This window comes from Pan troglodytes, chromosome 8 (assembly GCF_028858775.2).
Source record: "Pan troglodytes isolate AG18354 chromosome 8, NHGRI_mPanTro3-v2.0_pri, whole genome shotgun sequence".
Taxonomy (NCBI): domain Eukaryota; kingdom Metazoa; phylum Chordata; class Mammalia; order Primates; family Hominidae; genus Pan; species Pan troglodytes.
Window position 1 is genome coordinate 17,999,233 of NC_072406.2, and position 25,449 is coordinate 18,024,681.

Here is a 25,449-nt window from a genome sequence, read left to right on the forward strand (position 1 = left end):
TTAAATAGGGAATCCTTTCCCCATTGCTTGTTTTTCTCAGGTTTGTCAAAGATCAGATAGTTGTAGATATGCGGCATTACTTCTGAGGGCTCTGTTCTGTTCCATTGATCTATATCCCTGTTTTGGTACCAGTACCATGCTGTTTTCGTTCCTGTAGCCTTGTAGTATAGTTTGAAGTCAGGTAGTGTGATGCCTCCAGCTTTGTTCTTTTGGCTTAGGATTGACTTGGCAATGCGGGCTCTTGTTTGGTTCCATTTGAACTTTAAAGTAGTTTTTTCCATTTCTGTGAAGAAAGGCATTGGTAGCTTGATGGGGATGGCATTGAATCTGTAAATTACCTTGGGCAATATGGCCATTTTCACCATATTGATTCTTCCTACCCATGAGCATGGAATGTTCTTCCATTTCTTTGTATCCTCTTTTATTTCATTGAGCAGTGGTTTGTAGTTCTCCTTGAAGAGGTCCTTCACATCCCTTGTAAGCTGGATTCCTAGGTATTTTATTCTCTCTGAAGCAATTGTGAATGGGAGTTCACTCATGATTTGGCTCTCTGTTTGTCTGTTATTGGTGTATAAGAATGCTTGTGATTTTTGTACATTGATTTTGTATCCTGAGACTTTGCTGAAGTTGCTTATCAGCTTAAGGAGATTTTGGGCTGAGACAATGGGGTTTTCTAGATATACAATCATGTCATCTGCAAACAGGGACAATTTGATTTCCTCTTTTCCTAATTGAATACCCTTTATTTCTTTCTCCTGCCTAATTGCCCTGGCCAGAACTTCCAACAACTATGTTGAATAGGAGTGGTGAGAGAGGGCATCCCTGTCTTGTGCCAGTTTTCAAACGGAATGCTTCCAGTTTTTGCCCATTCAGTATGATATTGGCTGTGGGTTTGTCATAGATAGCTCTTATTATTTTGAAATACGTCCCATCAATACCTAATTTATTGAGAGTTTTTAGCATGAAGGGTTGTTGAATTTTGTCAAAGGCCTTTTCTGCATCTATTGAGATAATCATGTGGTTTTTGTCTTTGGCTCTGTTTATATACTGGATTACATTTATTGATTTGCATATATCAATTCAAGATGGATTAAAGACTTAAACGTTAGACCTAAAACCATAAAAACCCTAGAAGAAAACCTAGGCAATACCATTGAGGACATAGGCGTGGGCAAGGACTTCATGTCTAAAACACCAAAAGCAATGGCAACAAAAGACAAAATTGACAAATGGGATCTAATTAAACTAAAGAGCTTCTGTACAGCACAAGAAACTACCATCAGAGTGAACAGGCAACCTACAAAATGGGAGAAAATTTTCGCAACCTACTCATCTGACAAAGGGCTAATATCCAGAATCTACAATGAACTCAAACAAATTTACAGGAAAAAAACAACCCCATCAAAAAGGTGGCAAAGGACATGAACAGACACTTCTCAAAAGAAGACATTTATGCAGCCAGAAAACACATGAAAAAATGCTCATCATCACTGGCCATCAGAGAAATGCAAATCAAAACCACAGTGAGACACCATCTCACACCAGTTAGAATGGCAATCATTAAAAAGTCAGGAAAAAACAGGTGCTGGAGAGGATGTGGAGAAATAGGAACACTTTTACACTGTTGGTGGGACTGTAAACTAGTTCAACCATTGTGGAAGTCAGTGTGGCGATTCCTCAGGGATCTAGAACTAGAAATACCATTTGACCCAGCCATCCCATTACTGGGTATATACCCAAAGGACTATAAATCATGCTGCTATAAAGACACATGCACACATATGTCTATTGAGGCACTATTCACAACAGCAAAGACTTGGAACCAACCCAAATGTCCAACAATGATAGACTGGATTAAGAAAATGTGGCACATATATACCATGGAATACTATGCAGCCATAAAAAATGATGAGTTCATGTCCTTTGTAGGGACATGGATGAAATTGGAAATCATCATTCTCAGTAAACTATCGCAAGAACAAAAACCAAACACCGCATATTCTCACTCATAGGTGGGAATTGAACAATGCGGTCACATGGACACAGGAAGGGGAACATCACACTCTGGGGACTGTTGTGGGGTGGGGGGAGGGGAGAGGGATAGCATTAGGAGATATATCTAATGCTAGATGACGAGTTAGTGGGTGCAGCGCACCAGCATGGCACATGTATACATATGTAACTAACCTGCACAATGTGCACATGTACCCTAAAACTTAAAGTATAATAATAAAAGAAGAAAAAAAAAAGAAAATTATTCAATAAAATAATGTTGCTTGGTTGTAACTAATGTTGATTGGTAAAGTTAAAAAAATTAGCTCAGGTATTTGAAATAACAGATCAAGCAATGTATCCATGACCTAAGAGCTTCTAGATATCCCCTGAGAGAGAAGCTTATGTCTTGTAATACAGAAAGTGCTAATAGTTTACAATATGAACTGTTTTTGCAGATGCATAAAGTATCCACACTACCATACTCCACAATTTGTGAAAGGCCAGGAAATTAGTGACTCTATATATGATACTTTTGAATAGTTATGGAAAACTATTCAAAATAACCCACTCTGTGGGTTGTCTGTTTACTCTGCTGACTGTTCCTTTTGCCATGCAAAAGCTCTTTAGTTTAATTAGGTCCCAGCTACTTATCTTTGCTTTTATTGCATTTGCTTTTGGGTTCTTGGTCATGAAATCATTGCCTAAGGCAATGTCTAGAAGGGTTATCTTCTCGAATGGAAAGCTTTGTCACTAATGGTATGTCTGTGATTATCAGGTATTAAGATCACTCATTCAGGATGTACTGGTTCTAGGTGTGTAGAGAAATTAGATACTGTCTTAGTACATTTGTGTTGCTATAAAGGCATACCTGAAGCTGAGTAATTTATAAAGAAGTCTCTTTGGCTCATGGTTCTGCATACTGTACAAGAAGCATGGCACTGGTATCTGGTAGGCCTCTGATGAGGGCCCCAGGCTGCTTCCATTCATGGCAAAAGGAGATGTGGAGTTAGCATGCGCTGACGTCAGATGGTGAGATAGGAAAGCAACAGAAGGCGAGTAAGGTGCCAGGCTCTTTTTAACAAGCAGCCATCAAGAAAAGAAATAATGCAAGAATTCACTTACTACTGCAGGCAGAGCACCAAGCCACTCATGATGGATCTGTCCCAATGACCATAACAACTCCACTAGGCCCCACTTCCTACATTGAGAACTCAGCATATGGTTTAGAGGGTCAAATATCGCAATTACAGCATTCTTCCCCTGGCCCAGCACCAACTTAAAATTCCAAAGTACAAAAGTTCATCTCAGACTCAAGGCAAGTTCCTGCTGGTTATGAGCCTGTGAAGTCAAAAACAAGTTATTTGCTTTTGAAGTACAACATCGTTATCAGTTGTGAGTAAACATTCCTTTTCCAGAAGGTAAAAAATTAACCAAAAAAAAAAAATGGTGTGGGTAAGGTCAGGAGAAACAGACTGTGGAAGCCAGAATCCCAGCAAGGCAGACGTTCAACCTTATAGTTCCAAGATAATTTCTGGTGACTTTGTGTTCTGCATCCTGGGCACATTGATGCAAAGGGCCAGCTCTCAAGCATTTGGGCAGCCCTGTCTCCATGGCTTTGCTGGGCACAGCCCACATGGCTACTCTTACAGGTTGGAGTTCTGTGCCTGTGAGACTTTTCCAGGCAGAAGTTTCAAGCTGCCAAAGGGTCTGTGATTCTGGGATCTGGAGGGCTGTGGCCCTGCTCCCACATCTCCACTAGGTAGAAACACCATGGTGACTTCTGATCCCACATTTCTGCTTAGCATTGCCCAAGTAGAGACTCTGGGTGGGGCCTCCACCCCTGCATTAGGCTTCTGCCTGGCTCAGCGAAGCTGCCAAATCTCAACCACTCTTGTGCCACAGAGATATCAGGTTTGAAACTCCCCTCCTTTTTTTGTATTTTTATACTCAGCATTTCCTCCAGTGGCCAGGTGTGAGGCCTCTGGCTTCACAAGACTCAAGGGACTAGGTGGCTGCTACGTGGGGGCTTCTGCCTGAAGATTGTATACAATCTGGCTGAATGAGAAACTGATCTCAGGAGGCCAGGAGAATGCTCAGTAGTATAGGAGATAGAGAGGAGGAGGAACATAGGAGATAGAGAGGAGGGGAGAAGCAGGGAAGGAGGAAAGTAAAAATAAGTGGGGAGGAGAGATGCAGGGCATCCTTGAGTCAGCAATAACACTCATGTGCCTCAAATAAATAATTGATCTTATTGTAAACCAAAAAGTAACCAAGGCAGATATCACTCTATTAGAGGTTTATTTTGGCAAGGTTGAGGACACACCCAAGAAAGAAAAATGCAAGTCACAGTAAGATCTTTGACCTGAACTTTTTTCAAAGAGGATTTTGGGAGCTGCAATATCTAAAGGGTAAAGAACAAATATTTGAGGATAAAAAAAAGCAGGTCAGGTACACAATGAGGCAAGTGATTACATTCTTGTGAGCCTCTTATTAGTGCTCACTGAATCTACATCTTACACGTGAAAAGAAAGCAGTAGGGAAAAAATTGTGCATTTGTCTTGCACTCAATAAATCTACATTTTATATAGGATGTAGTAAGCATGCAAAATTACAGCTATCTGTTTGGAAATAAAAGGAAGGCAGCTTTTGGATGACTCCATTACCAAGCTTAACTTTCCTTCTGGCATAGTGAGTATGGGGTCCAGAGAATATATTTTTCTTTCTTTCCTTTCTTAGTAAGGCTCATTCCTATGTCATGCCAGGAAGTCTAATTTCTAGGAGTTTGTGAAGTCTTGTGTCCTGTGGAAGAAAGCAGGGACGGAAAGAAAGAAAAAAATAGAAAAAAAGATGCCAAGGTCAGATTACAACAAGAAAAGGAAAGGAATCCTGGAAGACAGATTCTGTCTTTACTACTAAAAACTCTACAGTCAGTAAGCACAAATATATATATAGCTGTTATATATATTTAAATGTTTGGTGATTCCAAGTAAGGAAAGTAGTAGAAAAAAATGAAAACATAATTTTGTTGACTTGTAGCCAGAAAATAATTTAGGATTCAGACCAGATAAATTGTAGTAAGTAATAAAAACTGAGAAGCAATGGACAAGTGTAGACTCTAATAACAGGTGTACTATAGTTTCTTTTGAAACATACTTTTTCTTTCCAGTCCCTAGATTTTACCAAAGACAAATAATGATAGAAACAATTTATTTGCAAAATATGTCATAGTCTTATTATTCTTGGCCTGATTATTTGCATACATTGCAACAAGAATAATTATTGTTCAATAGGCTCTTTATAAATTGGCTTTGCTGAAGCTATTTAAAAGACTCTCAGATTAGACTTTTAAAGACCTTTCTATCTCAGCCAAAAATGTATCTGTGCCTTCAGATGAATTGCATCCATTGGTTTATTTTCTCTTTTTTGTGGTCTCAAAATAACTTGAAGTTACTGGTCCTGTCATAAAATGGCATTCTTTATTTTTCACAGGTAAGAAACCCTGTAGATGGCATAGGCAAGGTAAAAGGACAGTCTTTCCAAGGCACTTTTATTGGCTTTATAAAGTTAACCTCCATTTCTCAAAGTAATCTGTTCATTTCTGCAAATATGTCATTCCAGTTAAAGCTTTGATAAATTACTAGTGTCTTATTCCAAAAACAAACACATTCTTTTTAAACTTATGTGAATAAGTATGTTGCCATACATTAAGAATACTCACAAATACATTTCAAATTCTGGAAGAATTAGGCGAAGAGAAAAAATATTTTTCAAATTTTGTTTCAAATTTTTCTCAAAAAAGAATATTTTACTCAGTCACTGAAAGCTATAAAAACAGCTCAAAAGAATAAAGTCTTCTGGACTTTGAAAAACAAAACAGAAAGAATCAGCAGTAATTTAAACAAAATGTCATAAAATTGTTTTAGTCTTCTATTAGTTTGGTCCCATGCAATGAACTCATGTTGTTTGATATTGGAGCTAATAATTTTATGAACATATTAGCTCTTCACTGAGGGGATTCCAGGATGTTTTCTTTAGTCCAATGGCACAATTTCCATGGTTACTACAAAAATGCATTTAAATGTACCCATTGGACTCCTTTCTGCAAGCGTATTTAAAGAAGCAAGTCTTGGACAAGAGGTGATTATAAGTTGCTTTTTGAGAAGGATCAAATTAAGACAACAATTGTCTTTGGATGACAAAATTCTTAGGATAGCCATGATCAAAGACACAATTGACAAAGGACTATTTTATGCCATACACCAATTTAACATAAAAATTATAATAATTAAGAATATATACTAAGATATATCAGAGTTACAGAAATCTCATATAATTGAAGAACAGATATTAATAACACCCTTATATAAATCACACTCAAAGAAAGTTAAACACTATTTCATATTTGACAATCCTTCCTGTATAATTTTAACATCTCAAATATGTAAGTTTTGGACTTTAGGAGCCCTAATATTTGTGAAAGTTAATGAGGTAAAAAAGACTAAATGTGTAACTTGAACTTTTGACTTTTGGAAAGTTTGTCAAATAGCAAAGCCTTAAGACATTTTATACCACAAAATAAAGTCACAGGTCACTGTAAAATAAGTCATTCATTTAGCCACATAATAATGCAAAGATTAAAAAAAAAAAAAACCTCTACTTCTCATAGAAAGGAGACTCAGTTTCCCAAGAAATAAGACCTAATCAGGACAACATTGTGACTGCCCGGTGGGTTCTCCTTGCCACTGCCTAGATGAGCTGATCTATCAAGACAGGGGAATTGCAATAGAGAAAGAGATTAATTCACACTGTTCCAGGTATATAGAAGAACAGAGTTTTATTACTACTCCAATCAGTCTCCCTGAAGACTCAGGGGTTGGAATTTTTAAGAATAACTTGGTGGGTAGGGGACCAGTGAGTCAGGAGTGTTGATTGGTTGGGTTGGAGATTAAATCATAGGGAGCTGAAGCTGTCCTCTTGCACTGAGTCAGTTCATGGGTGGGGGCCACAAGACCAAATGAGCCAATTTATTAATCTGGGTGGCACCAGCTGATCTATCAAGTTCAGGGTCTGCAAAATATCTCAAGCACTGATCTTAGGCTTTACAATAGTGATGTTATCCAGGAGCAATTTATGGAAGTTCAGAATCTTACAGCCTCCAGCCGCATGACTCGTAAACCATAATTTCTAATCTTGTGGCTAATATATTAGTTCTACAAAAGCAGTCTAGTCCCCAGGCAGGAAAGGGTTTGTTTTGGGAAAGGGCTGTTATCATCTTTGTTTCAAACTACAAACTAAGTTCCCCAAAAAGTTAGTTCAGCCTATGCCCATGAGTGAACAAGAAGAGCTTGGAGGTTAGAAGCAGGATGGAGTCAGTTTGTTTCCTTCTCTTTCACTGCAATAATTTTCTAATTTATAATTTTGTACTAGTGGTTTCAATTCTTCCCTTTGGGTTTTTTTTTTTTTTTTTTTGAGACACAGTCTTGTTCTGTCACCCAGGCTGGCATACAGTGGCACAATCTCAGCTTACTGCAACCTCTGCCTCCCGGGTTCAAGTGATTCTCCTACCTCAGCCTCCTGAGTAGCTGGGATTACAGGCACACACCACCATGCCCAGCTAATTTTTGTATTTTTAGTAGAGATGGGATTTCACCATGTTGGCCAGGCTGGTCTTAAACTCCTGACCTCAGGTGATCCGCCTGCCTCGGCCTCCCAAAGTGCTGGGATTAAAGGCATGAGCCACTGCACCCAGCCCCTTTGAGTTTTATAACACCTTATTCTTAAGGTGTGGGCTATAAAAATGGGAAAAGGCCAATGACCACTCTGGCTTCTTCCTGCTGACAGGAGTCATAGTAGGAATAGAGTTGACCTCAAGGAGAGGTCTGTACTCATGCAGGCTGGGCTGGGATTCTAAGGTTTGCATGACAAAGGCATTATTATTGTCATCTATAATTTTAGTATAGCATTTAAACAAACAGCATACTATCAGGTAAATAATGAGTTCTAGGATAAAGAGTGCAATTTCCAGTTTTAAAAGTAAAAATTTGAAAGCACTAGTTTGGGGACTTGCAGCCCACAAAGAATTTGGGACTTAGTGCAAATTACAGAAAATAATAAAAACTCAAGAACAACTAACAACAGGTGTGCTATAGTTTTTTGAAACATAATTTTTGTCTTTCCAGTTCCCATTTGGGAATGCCACTGTTTGCTTGAATCATACATAGAGCTCTAGCCCATATTTGCTGTTACCGCCAAAAATGGACACAATTTTTTAAGCAAACTGATCTATGTGGCTCAGAGTAAATCATCACAGCAACTTGTATAAGTGGCTTTGTGACTGTTGATGTATAAACTGCTCAGAAAATTTACTGGAACACCAGGATCAAACTACAACTCAGAAAAATTGTCAGATTGCCATTGCAATTTAAAAATACTTCAAGGACTCTAGAAAACCTCATCTGTGGACTACTTCAGACATTAACATTTTTCTCCATGGAAATGCTGTGGGGAAGAGGGATTCTAGTTTCTGTGGCTAGCCTTGGAGAAGAATGGGACTGAGAGACAGAAGATTAGGAGAAGGTCAGAGAAAACCTTTTGCTTCTGGGGCCTTCATTTGAGGGTATTGTTTTATGAGTCCCAACATTAATTAAATTGTATGCCTTTTCATAATGAGTCTGCCTTTCATCAGGTGATTTTCATTGGCCCTTCAGAGTGCAAAGGGAAAATTTTCTCTTAGCCCCTAAAGCTGTGATTTTAATGCGGGGAGATATTTCCTTTTCTTTGTATTACTGGACAGTAAACATGTCTTCATTTTCTTGGAGGGAGCTACCACCTTTATATGACAAAGCTGTTCAATGTACAAATTTCTTGAAAAAAAAGTTTGGAATGGAGGGCAATCAGTGGCCTTATCAAATATGCAGCAATGTTAGAGATCTTGCAGAAGGATCTCCCTACAAGCACTTAGCAATTTCTAACAACTACGTACTTATATGTTTCTTGCATTCATAGTTGACATTCTCCACTAGACTACAAACTCAGGGATTTTAAAATTTTTATTTTGTTTAATTTTTGCCTATTTAATTTACTGCTAAAACAACGTGTGGCATACAATGGATACTCAATAAAGTTTTGCTTGATTAATAAATGAATGAATGGAACAATAAACAAAAATAATAAAAATGACAAAATGTGGGTAGATGATTAAGAAACAAAATACATTGAAAGATACACTGCTTTACAACAAGTAAAATATAATTCTGTAATTTTTGAATAATAGTTGCTTGCTTGGAAAAATATGGTAGTTATTTAAAAAGTATAGAATCTGAACATTGATTATTTCAAGTTTATAAAAACACATATGTAAATAAGTGAACATTGGGTTAGTCCGTTGTCACACTGCTATAAAGGAATACCTAAGACTGGGTAACTTTTATAAAAGTTTAATTGGCTCACAGTTCTGCAGGCTGTGTAGGATGCCTGGCTGGGTAAGCGTCAGGAAACTTACAGTCATGGTGGAAGGCAAGGGGGAGGAGACGGGTCTTCATGTGGCCAGAGCAGCAGGAAGAGAGTGAAGGGGAGATGCTACACATTTTTAAACAACCAGATTTCATGAGAACTCACTATCACCAGAACAGCAAGGGTAAAGACCGCCCCTATGATCCAATAACCTCCCACCAGATCCCTCCTCCAATACTGGGGATTATCATTGACATGATATTTGTGTGGGGACACAGATCCAAACCATATCAGACATGTTGTTTAGAAAAATCATGAAGGAAAATGCATCAAATGATAAGTATTCTGTAAGGAAAGAATTACAGGTCTTTTTTTGTATTTTTTATTTTTCTAAAATTTATGGGTATTACTTTAATGATCAGGAAAAACAAACATCTTCTTGTTAAAGTCTTCATTTCATAAAATAAAGAAAGGAAAGGCAAGCAACCTGCAACTACAGATCCTACTTCCTACTCCTCTATCAAATACTGAAATCCTCTCTATGTCACCTAAAAGGAGGAAATTGTGGTGGTAATGTTCAATAGCTCATGGTCAATATTCTTCAGAAAATGGAAAATAAGGGTGATTAGCAGCACTGAAAGAGAAAAAATATTAATTTAGTAACTTTTTTCCATTCTGTCAAAGAGTTTTTCTGAAGAAGCACTTGGGATGGGCTAAAATTCCCGAATTTACCACTACGTCCCTACTTGTACCTCGGCACACATGGTTTAATCTATGGAGGGGATGAGATGCATTTCTAATACCCACACCCGAAAAACACAATTATGACTTAAATATAATTATAAAGATACTTGTTAGTAATTAAAATTACTGTTTGTTTTCCTTTTTATGTTCATTTTTCTTTTTTACAATTTGTTCTTTTTAATTGAGTGACATTAAAAAGTACCTTCTAAGCAGTTAAATGTGCCAGGAGTCATATTGACACAGGGCCACAGACATGAGTAAGACAATGCATTCACAGTCTCATAAGGCAGATCACAGACTTATACTTAGCCTCTGGGTACAGAAAAGTTACTTTCCACATTTTTCTCATTGAAAATGTTTCCTCTCAGAATCTTGGTGTGGTTTTACATAAAGGAGGATTCTTCAGATCTTTTTGGAGACTGAGTCTTTACTCTGGCAACCAAAATTGTATTTCCCCTGCTTCTAAACTTTCCTCTAAACTCCTCTCTATTTAGCCTTCTCTCTCCTTAGTCCTGAGATCCTGCAGTAGTTGAGCAACTGGAACGTCACGTTTATAAATAAACCAAAGTCAAGGGATGTTGGGCTCTCCAGAGGTGGACTTCAGGTGGACAAAGATGACACTGGAGTAAGAGTCATGCCTTGAGGATCCAGAGAAACTCCAAAGGATCTTATCTTGGTAAAGGCCATTGACACCTCAGTCACTAGCATTTGAGGGTCTATTTATCTCATAATTCATTCACAATTCAGCATGGTGAGATTATACAGCTGAGGAAATGGGAGTTGTGGTAGGTAAAGAGGGCCAAGAAAGACATAAATTTTTGCAGAAATAGTTGGTATCCTGAAGAGGGAATACCACATTAAGGCTTCCCTAGGAGACAGGCACCTTTGCCTTCATGGGCCCATCCTGTATTAATACTTAAATTGTGTTTCCATTGCCATGATGTAAACACAAAGATAGAGCCGGATGGAGACATTATTACATATGCATTATTATTGTATTCATTTTTCTTCTGATTTTAATATAAATTAAAGAGAACGTTATGATGGGCCCCTATAGGTTTGGAGGTCCTACACACTGAGCCTTCTAGACTCATAGGCAGTGGGCCCTGAGTGCTAGACCCAGGCACAGATAGTAAGGGCCTTCAAGAATTGGATTCACAATGGTGCAGACATTGGCAGTTTCACTTACAGACACATTTCTGCTGGGTCAGAGATTGAGTCCTGGAGGAAACCTCTGGTCTGAAGGCTACAGGGAATCTCCTATTTCACCCCATGCCTGAATTTGGGCCTGTCTTCCTGATGTAGGGAAGATGTGTTCCCCATTTCCCTGCATACTACAGAAAACAGCCTGTGAAAGAATCTACAAGCATCACTTACAATTGTAACTTATCATATCGGAGATTTCTGTTGAGGCCATCAATGGCTTTCATGTCCTCTGGAGTCAACTCAAAGTCAAAAATCTGAAAGGAAGAAAACACTCACATTAACCCCTCCCCAGGGCAGCAGCTTCTACATGGGAATACAAGGACTTGCCAGGAGGCAGAGGCAAGGATGGCATTGGGGGAAGCATTTTCATCCTCATCAGCTTCCAGGTGCATGTGGCTTGAGACCTCTTCCACCTTCATTCTGCCTCTTCTCCATCCCATCCCTCTCCTACTGGGCTCCACTTCTCAAAAGAAAGGTGTGCACTCATCAATCTAAAATATTTATTGAGAATTGCTTGAGGAAGAAAAAGGAAATCCTTTATTTTAAAATAGAAAATAAAGTGTGAAAAATAACTGCCACCCGGACATGTCCACACTTGGTCAGGGTTTTGTTTCCTCACTTCCCCTGGAACCTGATCCAGCCTTGGAATGACAGAGCCTTAGAACACAGGAAACTCCCACTCAAGAATCTGTTTGCCTCAGAAAAAGTATTTTCTGGACAACTGTTCTACTTGCTCACCTCAGGACCCCTAAATACTATTTCCAGCTGTGTTTGCTCTTCCTTATAAAAAATGCTTACTAATTGATCTTTGAGACACTTAGATCTTATGTTCAAAGAGTTCTGCATTTTTAATAAATCTCTCTTACTTAAGTCAAGAGTAGTTTTCATTTGTCAACACATAGTCCCTGATGAGGAGCCCATTAATAGTAAAACAGATATTTTTTGGTTTAAAAAAATGCTACTTTCATTATGTGATCCAGGACACAATTTCATGAAAGACTCAGATCTATCTATCTATCTATCTATCTATCTATCTATCTATCTAACGTATTTATCTCTTTCTCTATATGTATCTGTCCATCCTCTTTCTATCTACCAACACATTTATCCACCACTCTTTTTAAAAATGTACTTCAGAAGTTATATGGTTGTCATGAGAGCAGGTATTAACATTTTGATTTGGATCAAAAAATAAAATGGGCATTTTTTGTTTAAGTTGTCACAATGAGATTTAGATTTACCTATTTAATTTTTCCACAATATACTTAATCCAGAACTACAATATTTTGAAATAAATACATTATATATAATATGACTCAAATGTCACCTCTTGTAAATATTAAACTCATAATAAAATTTGTAGCTGTCATTTTAAAATGAGAAACAGCTTACATATTTTTTCAAAATTCTTGTGGGATTCAAAACAAAATAAGTTGGAGACCTGTGATTAATATAAAGTCCAGAGTGGATGTGGAGAAGGGTTTACAAAATAACTTCACTCATCAATTTCTTAGTTTGGTTGGTCTGTAAACTTATGCCTAGTTTCATACCTGCTAGAGTCACTGCCAGGGGAAAGGTAATAAAAGATAATCCAGAAGGAGCCATTGTATTTAGGTTCTCACAGTCCAGAGAGCACACTGAAGTATTAGCAAATGATGTAAAATTAATAAACAAAAAACTCACTAACAGAGTCATGCCAGGGGCTTTTGTGGTGAAAACTGGGCTGGGGTGTCCCAGTAGTTTAACAGAGCAGCTAATTTTATTTGGGTTTGATTTTAAAATACAAATAGGCATTTATAGGTAGAGAAGGTGAAGGAGAAGAATCAGGGTCCTTAAAGTTCATTACCATGTAGAAGAACTCCTGAAACGGATGAAAATAAGTGAGTTGAAATTTGCTTAGTGTCACCCAACTAGTAAGTGGCAAAGCCAAGCCTAGAGATGATAAACCTGAGGACTCTGAGTTCAGTGCCGTCTTGTCGATCCTTCCACACTGCCCTCCTCCCTTAGCACAGAGTGGAGAGCACAGGAATGAATGACACATGTTGCATTCTCCCATGTAAGGGAGATCACCCAGATCAGCACCCATGGCTCACTCTGGAGCGACTCTGCTCAACCTGTACCTTGAAGTTCTCTTTGATTCTCTCCTGAGAGAAGCTCTTGGCCAGCACCACCACTCCCCGCTGCAGCTGGTAGCGCAGGGCGACCTGGCCTGGGCTTCGACTGTGTTTCTTGGCAATGGATTTTAAGATTGGCTCCTCCAAGAGATGTGGGCAGTCGGAATCCACCCTGTTGGGGAGGGAACAGACACAGATGTGAAGGATGCAGGATGGAAAATCTATAGTGTGCTGCTCCTTTTCCCCAAATTCTCCAGAGAGTTGAGAGGAGTGGGCACAATACAATTTGATTTAAAACGGTCTGATAACTATTCATATGGATTCATTCATAAATGCAGTGAACTGGAAACAATAAGGCTGTCCATTAACAGGTGAATGGATAAACAAGTTATCCATACCCTGGAATAACACCCAGCAATAAAATGGAAAGGACTACAGATACTCACAGCTACATGAATGCAGGTCACAGATATGGTGAAAGAAGCCAGGTGCAAACTAATGCGCATGATCTCTTTCATAGGAAATTTTAGAGCACACAAAACTAATCTAAGGTGAAAAAATCAGAAAATAGTTTCCTAGCAATGAGAAGTTATTGTCTCAGAAGGAAAAAAAATAACTTTTTTTGGGAGATAACAAATTTGTATACCACATTAGGGATGTGGGTTACAGAGTATGTCCATTTGCCAAAATTGTACAGCATTACAGCCTATGCAAATCTTACCTGAAGACCACTTTAAAATTTATTTTAGGAGTGGGGTTGGAAGTAGTCACATAGATGAAACAGGAAGGAAAGAATGTTGGTGACATTTAAGCTCAGTAGTGATACATGGGAACAAACTACACCGTTGCTTTTCGCTTTTAATCTTTGAGCTTTTTATAATACAATTTTTAAAACTTCGTTTTAATAGGAGTTTTTCAGCATCAGCAGAATTCCCGCCATAGGTTACCTCTTTGATATTCTTATTACCACTGTGGGTCTCTTTGGGATCCCAGGGCACTGTAGGCAACTAGAACAATGTCCTTGGACTTGCAGAACTCCAGGAGTTTGCTCTGGTTGAGGTAAGGGTGACATTCTACCTGTAATTTTTCAAGACCAAAAGGTGTCACAATATATGAGCCAATAACCACATGCAAATTTAAAATTGGTCTGAAGGAATGTGTAATACTACATTAATAGATGTACTATACTTTCATGTTGGCCCTTTTCCCCATGCACCTTCTGAAGCACTTTCAAATCCCATCATTTGCCATACTGATACAGTAATTTTCTTATTCCTTTTCTATTCATGTTTGAAAATTATTAAAATACCTTGTGCCCCAATTATAGCCTCTAAAAGCCATTTTTACTGAAAGAAACCAAGATTCCTTAGAGAAAGGGCATATTCCAGTTCTGAGTGTGAAAGTTTCCATTTGAGCCTAGAAGAGCTTGCACTCTAGAAAGGAGAGAAGATAAGAATGACAATGACGCATGCTGCCAAAGGACCCAGGATCTTACTTGAAGAGGCTCCTGCTGGTCAAAATATGGAAATTTGAGCATCAAAAAAATAGTAATTATGATGAATGGAAAATGACGTATTGGCTAAAATTCATAAATTCGCATGGCATTAATCAAATGAGATCAGATCTGTAGCACTAAGCTTCAATTTACAGGAAGTACAAAAGGAACATGTCAAAGTGTGTCACGTGGATCAATGAGTAAGCCATTAGGAAGTGATGTGGAAATCTTTACAGGACAAATGACTTGATTTCTTTCATAAAACCGAAACTTTCACTGGATTCCGGACACCACCCTCTCGTGGTTGTCTCCACCTGTCTGGCAGCTTCTGTTCAGTCTCCTTGCCAGTGCCTCCCTGCCTCACCCTCTCCTGTGGATTTTCCTGCCTGTTCCTTTTCATCCATGAACTTTCCCTAGGAGAACAAATCCATGTCTGTGAGTTTAGTTACCATCCATAAAGCAATGACTCCAAACATCTGTATCTCCACCTGGACCATCCCGAGCTCCAGACCAAAGCTGCCGCTTCCCAACTCAGCACCTCCACATGGCTGTCTCATAGAAACTTTCACCCCCTCTGAAGAATTGTGCTCTTCCACCCCACTCAAATTGCTCTTTCTCTGGTATCTCCTATTTCTGAGAGAAAAGAACTCTCATCTATACAGAAGACATCAAAGCAGAAACTTGGAGACATGATTAAGCAGGAAGTGTGTGAAGAGCAAAAAGTCAGAGAAGGCCCCGGTGGGCTAAGGGCTCACCTGGTTGCAGGTGGGCTTGTACTTGAGCCCTGGCTTGTTGAGGATGCGTTCCAGCAGCTTGTGATTGAAATTGGACACCCCGATGGACTTGGTTAAACCTGCTTCTTTGCACTTCTCCAGGGCCTGGGGAGGAAGGATATGGGTGGTAGACCTTTAGTGTAAATTTTTCTTTTCAATTGGCATTTGACTTTGTAAATGCTGGAAATCTGTTTTAACAGATATAAATATTAGACTGAATTAAACAGTTTTATCACTTGAATATACAATTTCCTAATGCATTACCTTGCTATGCAGATATGTTTGTCTCCTTGATTCTATTACATGCATACTCAGAACAGCAAGTAGACATATTTGTTGTCTCCCACTTATTTCAATGCTACCTATCTGGCTTGAGACATGCAATAGTTCCTTAACAAATTATACCAGAGTCATAAGCAAAGGAGACTCTTGGGTTTTCTGTTAGTAGAGGGTTTTCTGCTACCTCTATTCTAGAATGGGGAAAAAAATGAAAAAAAAATCAATCAAATGGGTTTTTCAAGGGCAGGTTCATTGTCCTGCACCTTCCACCCTCCTGCTGAGTCAGTCTGCAGCTGTCCCTCCTCCATGATGTGTTTCTATCCAAAGATAACATGCTGACTCCTTTTGTGCTTCTCTATGCTGACTCCTTATAGGGCTCACATCCTCAACCTGATCTCAAGGCCAAAGGTGCTTCTATGTCTACTTAGAACCTTAGAAGTTACAATTAAAATGAACTGTAGAGGCCATCTCATTCCACTCTCTCACTTCACAGATGAGAACACAGAGGCACAGAGAAGCTCCACATCTGAGGTCAGACAACTGCTGGAGGAAAATCCCATCTCTTCTGACCCCTCCTCCTGCAATTCCAACCTCACTACACAGTGCTGCCTGGTGTCTGCAGCAGAACATACCTCCCAAGTGTCACAAAAGTCCACAGTTTCTAAAATAATCTCCCCACTGGCATCCTTTGGCAGTAATTCTTCCCCAGGCTGGAAAATAGAAAAGAAGATAAAGAAGGACGTTTTCTATGGAATTCTCCTTTCTGGTGCCTAAGGAGCTCGGCCAAACAACCTTCAAGAGTTTCAGGAGGCGGTGATTATTAATCTGAGTGTGCATATTTGTGCCTGCATGTGCATGCATGTGTGCATGTGTGTGTATATATATGTGTGTGAGTATGTGTGTAAATGTGTTTGCATGTATGTGTGGATTATGTGTACATATGTGTATGTGTGTGCAAAGACATGAGAGGAAAGAAAGATAACCTCCAGGCTCCATCCTCCACACATCCCTACTCATCACTAAGAATGAGGTCCCTACAGTTGGAATTCATTTTGTTTCCCAAGGACAAGCTGGTGTGGAGGACAGTGCTTAATATAGCTATTCATCAGTGTGTTTAGCCCCAGTTTACGCTCACCCGACTCAGAGAGTGAGGACATCAGATGTGCTCAGCCAATGTCCACTGTGACGAAAGGTTAGATCAGCGGAGCCCAAAGGAGCCCATCTGTGCCACATGCACCATCCCAGGTATCTGTCTTTTGTTGGGCTGAAGGGTATGTACGGGAGACCCTCCCACTAAAGAGGTGGGGGTTCCCATTGTATCTCTGCAGTCTGTGGTAACTCAACATTCTTGAAGATCCTAATGGCTCAGGGCCTCCATTCAGGAACACAAGTACTGAGAAATACAGGGCAATGTCCTCAACTGTCTAGGGTAGAGGAAGTGAGATCATTGAATCTGAATCCCCCTTAAGGCTGGGGGACAAGGATAGACAGAAAATCTTGATGGTAGAGTCACTCAATTGTGAAAGATACTCATGAAAGTTTTGGCAATCCTATGCACCTCACTCAAATCTGCCTCCCTCAGGAAGAACCCAGGAAACCAAGCTAGAATGAGATAATTCAGATGCTTATAACCATGATGAAACAGTCTTGGGCATAACAAGGAAAAACAAAAGCTGACCTTCATAGCAAATGGTACATGAATAATGAAGAGATCTACATAGTCCAGTCCAAGTTTCTTCAGTGACCTTTCTAGGGCCACGCGAACCAATTCTGGCCGAAAGAAAGTAGCCCAAAGCTGCAGTGACCAAAAGAAACAAAAATGGATTATAATTTCACACATTTGAGGACCAAAATTAAACTTCATGGTCAGACATTGAGATGTGAGTCTTAAAACACTGTGGTCCAAAGCTAAAAGAGCTGGGACTAAACGTATGTTACTCAGTATAAATCAAGTCCTTGATGGGATACTGAGATTTCCTTGAATGACTGCAATGTAAGAAAACTGTGAGTAAAACTAATAAGGGGCAGGAAAATCAACTTCAACGTATCAAGGATTAGAGGATTCATCCACCGAAATGAGTCAAGAAATGGCAGGACAGGGAGAACAGAATCTCTTTTCCTGTATAATAAATTCCTAGAAAGAATTATTCCGAGAGACCTACATTCTAAAAATAAATTATCGATGTAAACACACACAGGGTGCATCCTTGGAGACCTCAGCTCTGTTTACATATGAAGCATGGATTTCCATCTAGGACAATTTTAGAGAGTTCAGAAAACTCAATGCTGATTTGAGAAAAAGTGTTTTCTTGTCTGGATCGCTTTTCTGATTAATATGTGACCTTACTTGCTACATCCTAAGAGCTCTTACTGAAGAACTGAAGGAGTGGACCCATAGTGGCTTGGTTAATCCATACAGCAGTTAAAGGAGATAAGTATTATTTCCATTTTATACACGAATACTGTCTGATGCCCAGAGACACTGAAGAATTGTGTTCTACCAGTAACATATTTCAGAGTAAGCAAGTCTTTTCTGTTTCTATACTATGCCTTCATAATATTAGGAGTTAAATAAAGAATTCAACTTAGACCATATTTTCATTTCAAAATAATATATCTGAACTTATAGTGGCCTCTGGCCACTGTACACACAGAACTTTCACCTTGGTGGTGTAGAATATTTCCTCTCTCTGGACAGCACCATCAGCAATCTTCTCCCAAATGGCCTGTCCAACCTTCTCCTCATTTTGGTATAAGTATGCTGAATCAATATGGTGGAAGCCTACATCAATAGCCACTTTGGTGGCCTCGGCAGCCTGGCTTTTGGGAGTCTATAAGACAGGAGTAAAGAGTTGTTGATCTGCCCAACTCAAAGAAAATCAATGCGTTTCCCCAATAGCATTTTCACTGGCGGTTTCTTCTGGCCGCCTCCTCCAATTTTGATGACATGGGTTTCAGTGATAGACCTGTACCCTGAGGACATTGATTAAACTCCAGTATAACTTCTATTCCCAAATGAATTAGAGAAATTGGCTTCGCCCTGGAGCATGGAAAAATCATGTCTCATTCCATATCAATCAACTGTAGAAATTGAATGTAACATATTAGACACCCCTTATACTTACTGGATAAAATAGATAATTATGCCATTGAAAGCAACTGGCCCTGTCTGACAGCAGTTGTAAATTGACTTCTCATGTTATAGTTTTACCAAGATTAAGCACATTGTTCTGTCATTTTTAGAGCAATTCTTGCAAAGCAACCCCAAAGCTCACCCTACCTCACTGTGACCAGTGTGACACTTTAAATTCCCTTCAGTAAACTGAGTGGATGGCAAATAGTGTATTTCATGAGAAGCACAATCTAGTCCCCATTATGACATTATGCCTCCTAAGTCTTCCCTTCTCACTTCCTAATGTGTAGAATTGAGATTAAAAAGTTAGTAAGTTAGGGTGGGTTCTTGGTAAAACTCCTTTAAACAGAGAAATGGCCTGAAAAATCAGCCTGCAGACACAGATAAGGAAACTTACACAAATCTCTGGCCCATTCGGATAAAAGACAAAGGCCCAACATAAAAACACATTTGTCCTTTATGCCTAAGACATACCAACAACTACACTAATAAGAGAACAAGACTCACCATAGATATGCCTTTGTCCTAACATAAAAACGCCTTTGTCCTTTAAGCCTAAGACATACCTATGACTACACTAATAAGAGAACAAGACCCAACATAGAAATGCCCCTGTCCTTTGTGTAACCAACAGGCTTCTAGAAAGTAGTCTCTCCTCCTTTTGTGGGCATGTACACTGTGGGCTACAGTGGCTTCCAGTGGACACTTTTCTTTTTTGGACATGCTTTTGACTGTGAGCTGAGCCTCTAAGAATCATCACTACAGCCTCTGATTGCTCCTGGGCCAAGGTCCTTGGTCAAGCTTTTACTTCAACTCTCTATTAGTCTCGGACCAAGGTCCTGGACAAAACTTTCACTTCAGTCTCTGACTGGTCCTGGGCCTAGGTCCAAGGCAAAGCTGAGTAACACTTTCTCCAAGTCCACTCAACACATTCTTTCCTTCCCAGTTCAGAACAGCCCAGACCCAACCTCACAGATGACAACCCATTCAGGCCCCCTCTCTACTACAGAGAGCTTTCTTCTTTCATTTATTAAACTTTCCTTCTAACCTCACCCTTTGTGTCCACAATTTTCTTGGTGGTAAGTCAAAAAACTTTGGGTGATACATCATGAGAGACTACTACATTTTCGATCCATTGATGAGACTGTAACATATTTTTGGTGTATGGGTTGGGAATGGGATTCATGGGAAGGGTGAGCAGGAGCCAACCTCCCAACTCTTTACTTTCATTTCAGATTTTTTTTTCTGTCAAGAGCAAACAGAACACTGGGCCCCTGTCAGTGAATAGGGCAGCTGCCAGCCTTACAAGACTCAGGGGACAGGCTTCCTGAAGAGGACTTTGTCAATGCCCATCATCCTCAGGTGTTCGGAATGTTGATCCTGTTCCACTCCAGTTTTCTTTCATGGAAGACCTACCTGTCGCATGCAGCTGGAAAGAGGTCCTAAGACAACTGAAAGTTACTGGCCGAGGCTACATCTCAGTGTTATCTGGAGGCTCCTGCACTAACTCCAGTTCCCAACAGCCTGTCAGGGCTTTGGCACCAGAACTTCTAGCCTTTCCTACTGCATTTTCTTTCTCTCTTTTCATGGCTATCATGTCTTCTGTTCCTTCTTTGTATACAATGTTATAGCATTTTTACAAGCTGTGGATATATTCTTATTGGGTAAACTCAGCCAGTGTTGTAGTAATCAGGAATGTAATTCAAATAGGTACTGTTTTTGTGATTCCCTAGAAACAAGGGGAATTCAACATTTCTGTCTAAATTTTCACCTAATAAGGGCCTTTTTGTCCCTACTGATAGACATTCATGACACTGTATAGGGGGTTATTTCACCATGAGTGAATACCCTCCTCCCTCTCCATTTGGGTTGTCTTTCCTCCATGTAAAAATTCACCACTGCCCAATGAATTTTAACAGTTCCTTTATGAAACAAATTAGTTTTTTTCCCACTGTGGAACATATTATAGGACCAGCCTATTAAGCCTCAAACCTCTAACTTCTACCTGGAAAAAATCTGGAGTCAGAATTTTACCTAACATTTCAGACCCTACACCACCACCTAGGGGGATAGGATTTTTTCTCCATGGGGAGCCTTGTCAGCCCTTTGCTCAAAACCTCTGGTTTCCCAATTCCTCTCCCTCCTATGTCCCTCTAACAGTGATCAAACTTCATACCCCATCTGTGAACAGAAAAATGCCACTTTCAACAATCAGAAAGAAACTTCCCTTGAGAAACAAATTCTAGCCTCAGTGCTGTCCCCATCAGAGGGAGGACAGCCATTCAATCCTCAGCTTCTTTTGAGACACCTGTTCTACATCCACTTACACTGACATTGAAACAAAAAAGGTATTTTCTGTTTAATAGTCAATCAGTCTCATTCTCTAGAAATTCAATGCTTTACCAGGGCCATAGCTTGAAAAGACAGAGATGGAGTTAAAAGAGTCCCTTCATTAAAGGATCTTACCCAAATCTGACTACTGTACAATGTCTCCCAGACACCTAGGGTACCTCCAGGGAGGCTTATGATCTAAGAAATCTAGAAAGACACAGAACTAGTACCTCACACAGGTGAATATGACTACCCCTTAACGACTAACTTGTTCAGATCTATGGGTGAAGGTGACACTTGCATCCATGGGTGACTCCTATAACAGTCACTGGGACCTGGAGGATGAGAGAAAAGAGGAAAAGTGGGACACGCTTTCTATCTTTCTCTCCACCCTGGGTCACTCTAAAAAGAAGAAAGAGACTAAGGGACATCTTTTCTCCTCCCTTTTCTAGATGAGTAACAAACCATCTTCAGCCTGCACTCTTCTCAAGTGCATTCTGAAGCATTGAGATTCCTTCGACCCTGAGACACTGAAGAAAAAAAATGGCCATACTGCCCAAGGTAATTTGTAGATTCAATAACATCCCCCATCAAGCTACCAATGACTTTCTTCACAGAATTGGAAAAAACTACTTTAAAGTTCATATGGAACCAAAAAAGAGCCTGCATTGCCAAGTCAATCCTAAGCCAAAAGAAGAAAGCTGGAGGCATCATGCTACCTGACTTCAAACTATACTACAAGGCTACAGTAACCAAAACAGCATGGTACTGGTACCAAAACAGAGATATAGACCAACGGAACAGAACAGAACCCTCAGAAATAATGCCACATATCTACAACCATCTGATCTTTGACAAACCTGACAAAAACAAGAAATGGGGAAATGATTCCCTATTTAATAAATGATGCTGTGAAAACTGGCTAGCCATATGTAGAAAGCTGAAACTAGATCCCTTCCTTACACCTTATACAAAAATTAATTCAAGATGGGTTAAAGACTTAAATGTTAGACCTAAAACCATAAAAACCCTAGAAGAAAACCTAGGCAATACCATTCAGGACATAGGCATGGGAAAGGACTTCATGTCTAAAACACCAAAAGCAATGGCAACAGAAGCCAAAATTGACAAATGGGATCTAATTAAACTAAAGAGCTTCTGCACAGCAAAAGAAACTACCCTCAGAGTGAACAGGCAACCTATGAAATGGGAGAAAATTTTTGCAATCTACTCATCTGACAAAGGGCTAATATCCAGAATCTACAATGAACTCAAACAAATTTACAAGAAAAAAACAAACAACCCCATCAAAAAGTGGGCGAAGGATATGAACAGACACTTCTCAAAAGAAGACATTTATGCAGCCAAAAGACATATGATAAAATGCTCATCATCACTGGCCATCAGAGAAATACAAATCAAAACCACAATGAGATACCATCTCACACCAGTTAGAATGGCAATCATTAAAAAGTCAGGAAACAACAGGTGCTGGAGAGGATGTGGAGAAATAGGAGCACTTTTACACAGTTGGTTGGACTGTAACTAGTTCAACCCTTATGGAAGTCAGTGTGGCGATTCCTCAGGGATCTAGAACTAGAAATACCATTTGACCCAGCCATCCCATTACTGGGTATATACCCAAAGGATTATAAATCATGCTGCTATAAAGACACATGCACACATGTTTATAGCGGCACTATTCACGATAGCAAAGACTTGGAACCAACCCAAATGTCCAACAATGATAGACTGGATTAAGAAAATGTGGCACATATACACCATGGAATACTATGCAGCCATAAAAAATGATAAGTTCATGTCCTTTGTAGGGACATGGGTGAAGCTGGAAACCATCATTCTGAGCAAACTACCACAAGGACAAAAAACCAAACACCGCATGTTCTCACTCATAGGTGAGAATTGAACAATGAGAACACATGGACACAGGAAGGGGAACATCACACACTGGGGACTGTTGTGAGGGGAGTGGGGAGGGATAGCATTTGAAGATATACCTAATGTTAAATGACGAGTTACTGGATGCAGCACACCAACATGGCACATGTATACATATGTAACTAACCTGCACATTGTGCACATGTACCCTAAAACTTAAAGTATAATAAAAAAAAAAAGACAGTAAATGATTAGGCTTATCTGGTAAATTGTATAAAAAACACTGTAAAATGATACGTGATGCTAGCTAGACCTTCTTTCAGTTACATTTATGTGTGTGTTTTTATAGGTATGTTCCAAAATTGTATAAAACTCTTAGAAACCTAATATGCCATAACTCTGGTTATTATGTTGTATGCTACAGAAATAGCCAAATTTCTTTGTCAATTGCTAATCATAATTAACTTCCACCAGATTTAAAAAAAAAAAAGACTTCTATTCTTATACACATGGCATGGCTTTCTTACCAACTCTAGGATGGACAGGCCTAGACTCCTGAGAAAAGTGTTAATTTTAATACTATCCAACAACTAGATCTTTTCTGCAGACAGGAGAGGAAACGGTCTGAGGTTTCCTATGTGCAAGACTTCTTTGCCCTGAAAAACAACCCAGATCTTTGTAAGCATTACAAAATTGACCCTGCCCTCTTAACAGTTATATCAGACAAGCCCACAGTAGACAACTCCTCAAAGTCAGAGAAATGACACCCGAGGAAACCCTCAAATGCAACTCCCAGGTGCCCCAGCCCTTCTTGTCCCCACTTTCCAGAGCCTCTCTTGTCACATAATCATCAATTCCTCCAGTTCTACCACCCAAACCCCCAAGTCCACTACTATCCCTACCAGAAATGCCTGATAGTCATGGTACCACTACAGTCCAGATTCCTTTTTCATTACAAGACCTTAAAAAAATAAAGGGAGACCTGGGCAAGTTATTTGATGACCCTGATAGATATATAAAGGCTTTCCAAAATCTAACTTAAGTGTTTGATCTTACATAGAGAGATGTTATGTTACTCTTAAACCAAACCCTAAGTACTACTGAGAAACAGAGAGCTCTGCAGACAACAAAGAGATTCAGAGATGAAAACATGTTTCCTGTAACTGGCTGAAAAAGAAAACCAGTAAAAAGGGGAAAGAGAATGAAAAAGAGACAAGATCCCCATTCCCAATAACAAGAGAGACAATATCCCTTGAAAACCCTAATGAGAGTGCTAGTGATCCCATAGAGGTGTGAAAAAGAAAGCATTTTCTGATGTACATATTAAAAGACTGACAAAAAATCAGAACCAAGTCTCTTAATTACTCTAAACCATCCATGTTGAATCTGAAAATAGATGAAAATACCTCAGCCTTTATGGGAAGACTGAGATAGACTTTAGTGAAACCCACCTCCCTATCTCCTGATTCAATTGAGGGACAATTAATCTTAAAAGACAAATTTATTACTCAGACAAGCACTGACATCAAAAGAAAACTACAAAAACAGGTCATAGGTCCAAATAACACCCTAGAGAAACTCCTGAAAGTAACTACTTTAGTCTTTGACAATAGGGACCAGGAGGAGGAGGGCCAGGAGAAGGAGAGGAAACACACAAAAAAAGGACAGAGACTCTAGGGACCACATTACAGGCCTATAAAAATCCAAGATCCCCCAGGTACACCTACTAACTATACCAGTGCGGCAAGCCAGGACACTTTAAAAAGAACTGTCAAAGCAACAAAAAGAAGTCATCTCAACCCTGTTCAACCCGTGGTGACCACTGGAAGGTGGACTGTCCCTGGAGACACAGGTCACTGGGTCCAGGGCCAGTCTCCCAGAGGGTCCAACAAGACTGATGGGTCCCGGGACTCAATTCCCCTACTCCAGTGACTCAACCTGCCATCACTACCCAGGGGCCCCTGGTGATGCTAAAGATAAAAGGGAAAAAAAAGTAGATTTTGTTCAAAACTCTGAAGCCAGTCTCTC

General features: G+C 39.5%; 1 protein-coding gene across 2 annotated transcripts in view; it reads right to left on the reverse strand.

Moving 5' to 3' along the window:
* Nucleotides 1-5,806: 5,806 nt before the first annotated feature.
* LOC100612887 (putative aldo-keto reductase family 1 member C8) overlaps nt 5,807-25,449 on the reverse strand; it is a 36,339-nt gene continuing 16,696 nt past the window's right edge. Inside the window, exons 2-9 of one of the 2 annotated variants that reach the window (XM_003312437.6) lie at nt 18,722-18,889; nt 17,737-17,853; nt 16,691-16,768; nt 15,762-15,884; nt 14,479-14,588; nt 13,518-13,683; nt 11,569-11,651; nt 5,807-10,081 (exon numbers count right to left, since the gene is read on the reverse strand). In XM_003312437.6, coding sequence (XP_003312485.4) covers nt 10,039-10,081; nt 11,569-11,651; nt 13,518-13,683; nt 14,479-14,588; nt 15,762-15,884; nt 16,691-16,768; nt 17,737-17,853; nt 18,722-18,889 — 888 coding nt within the window. In that variant the 3' untranslated portion in view covers nt 5,807-10,038. Of the gene's footprint in view, nt 10,082-11,568; nt 11,652-13,517; nt 13,684-14,458; nt 14,589-15,761; nt 15,885-16,690; nt 16,769-17,736; nt 17,854-18,721; nt 18,890-25,449 lie in introns of those variants that run through there. The other variant, XM_009457880.5, reaches the window with a different exon arrangement.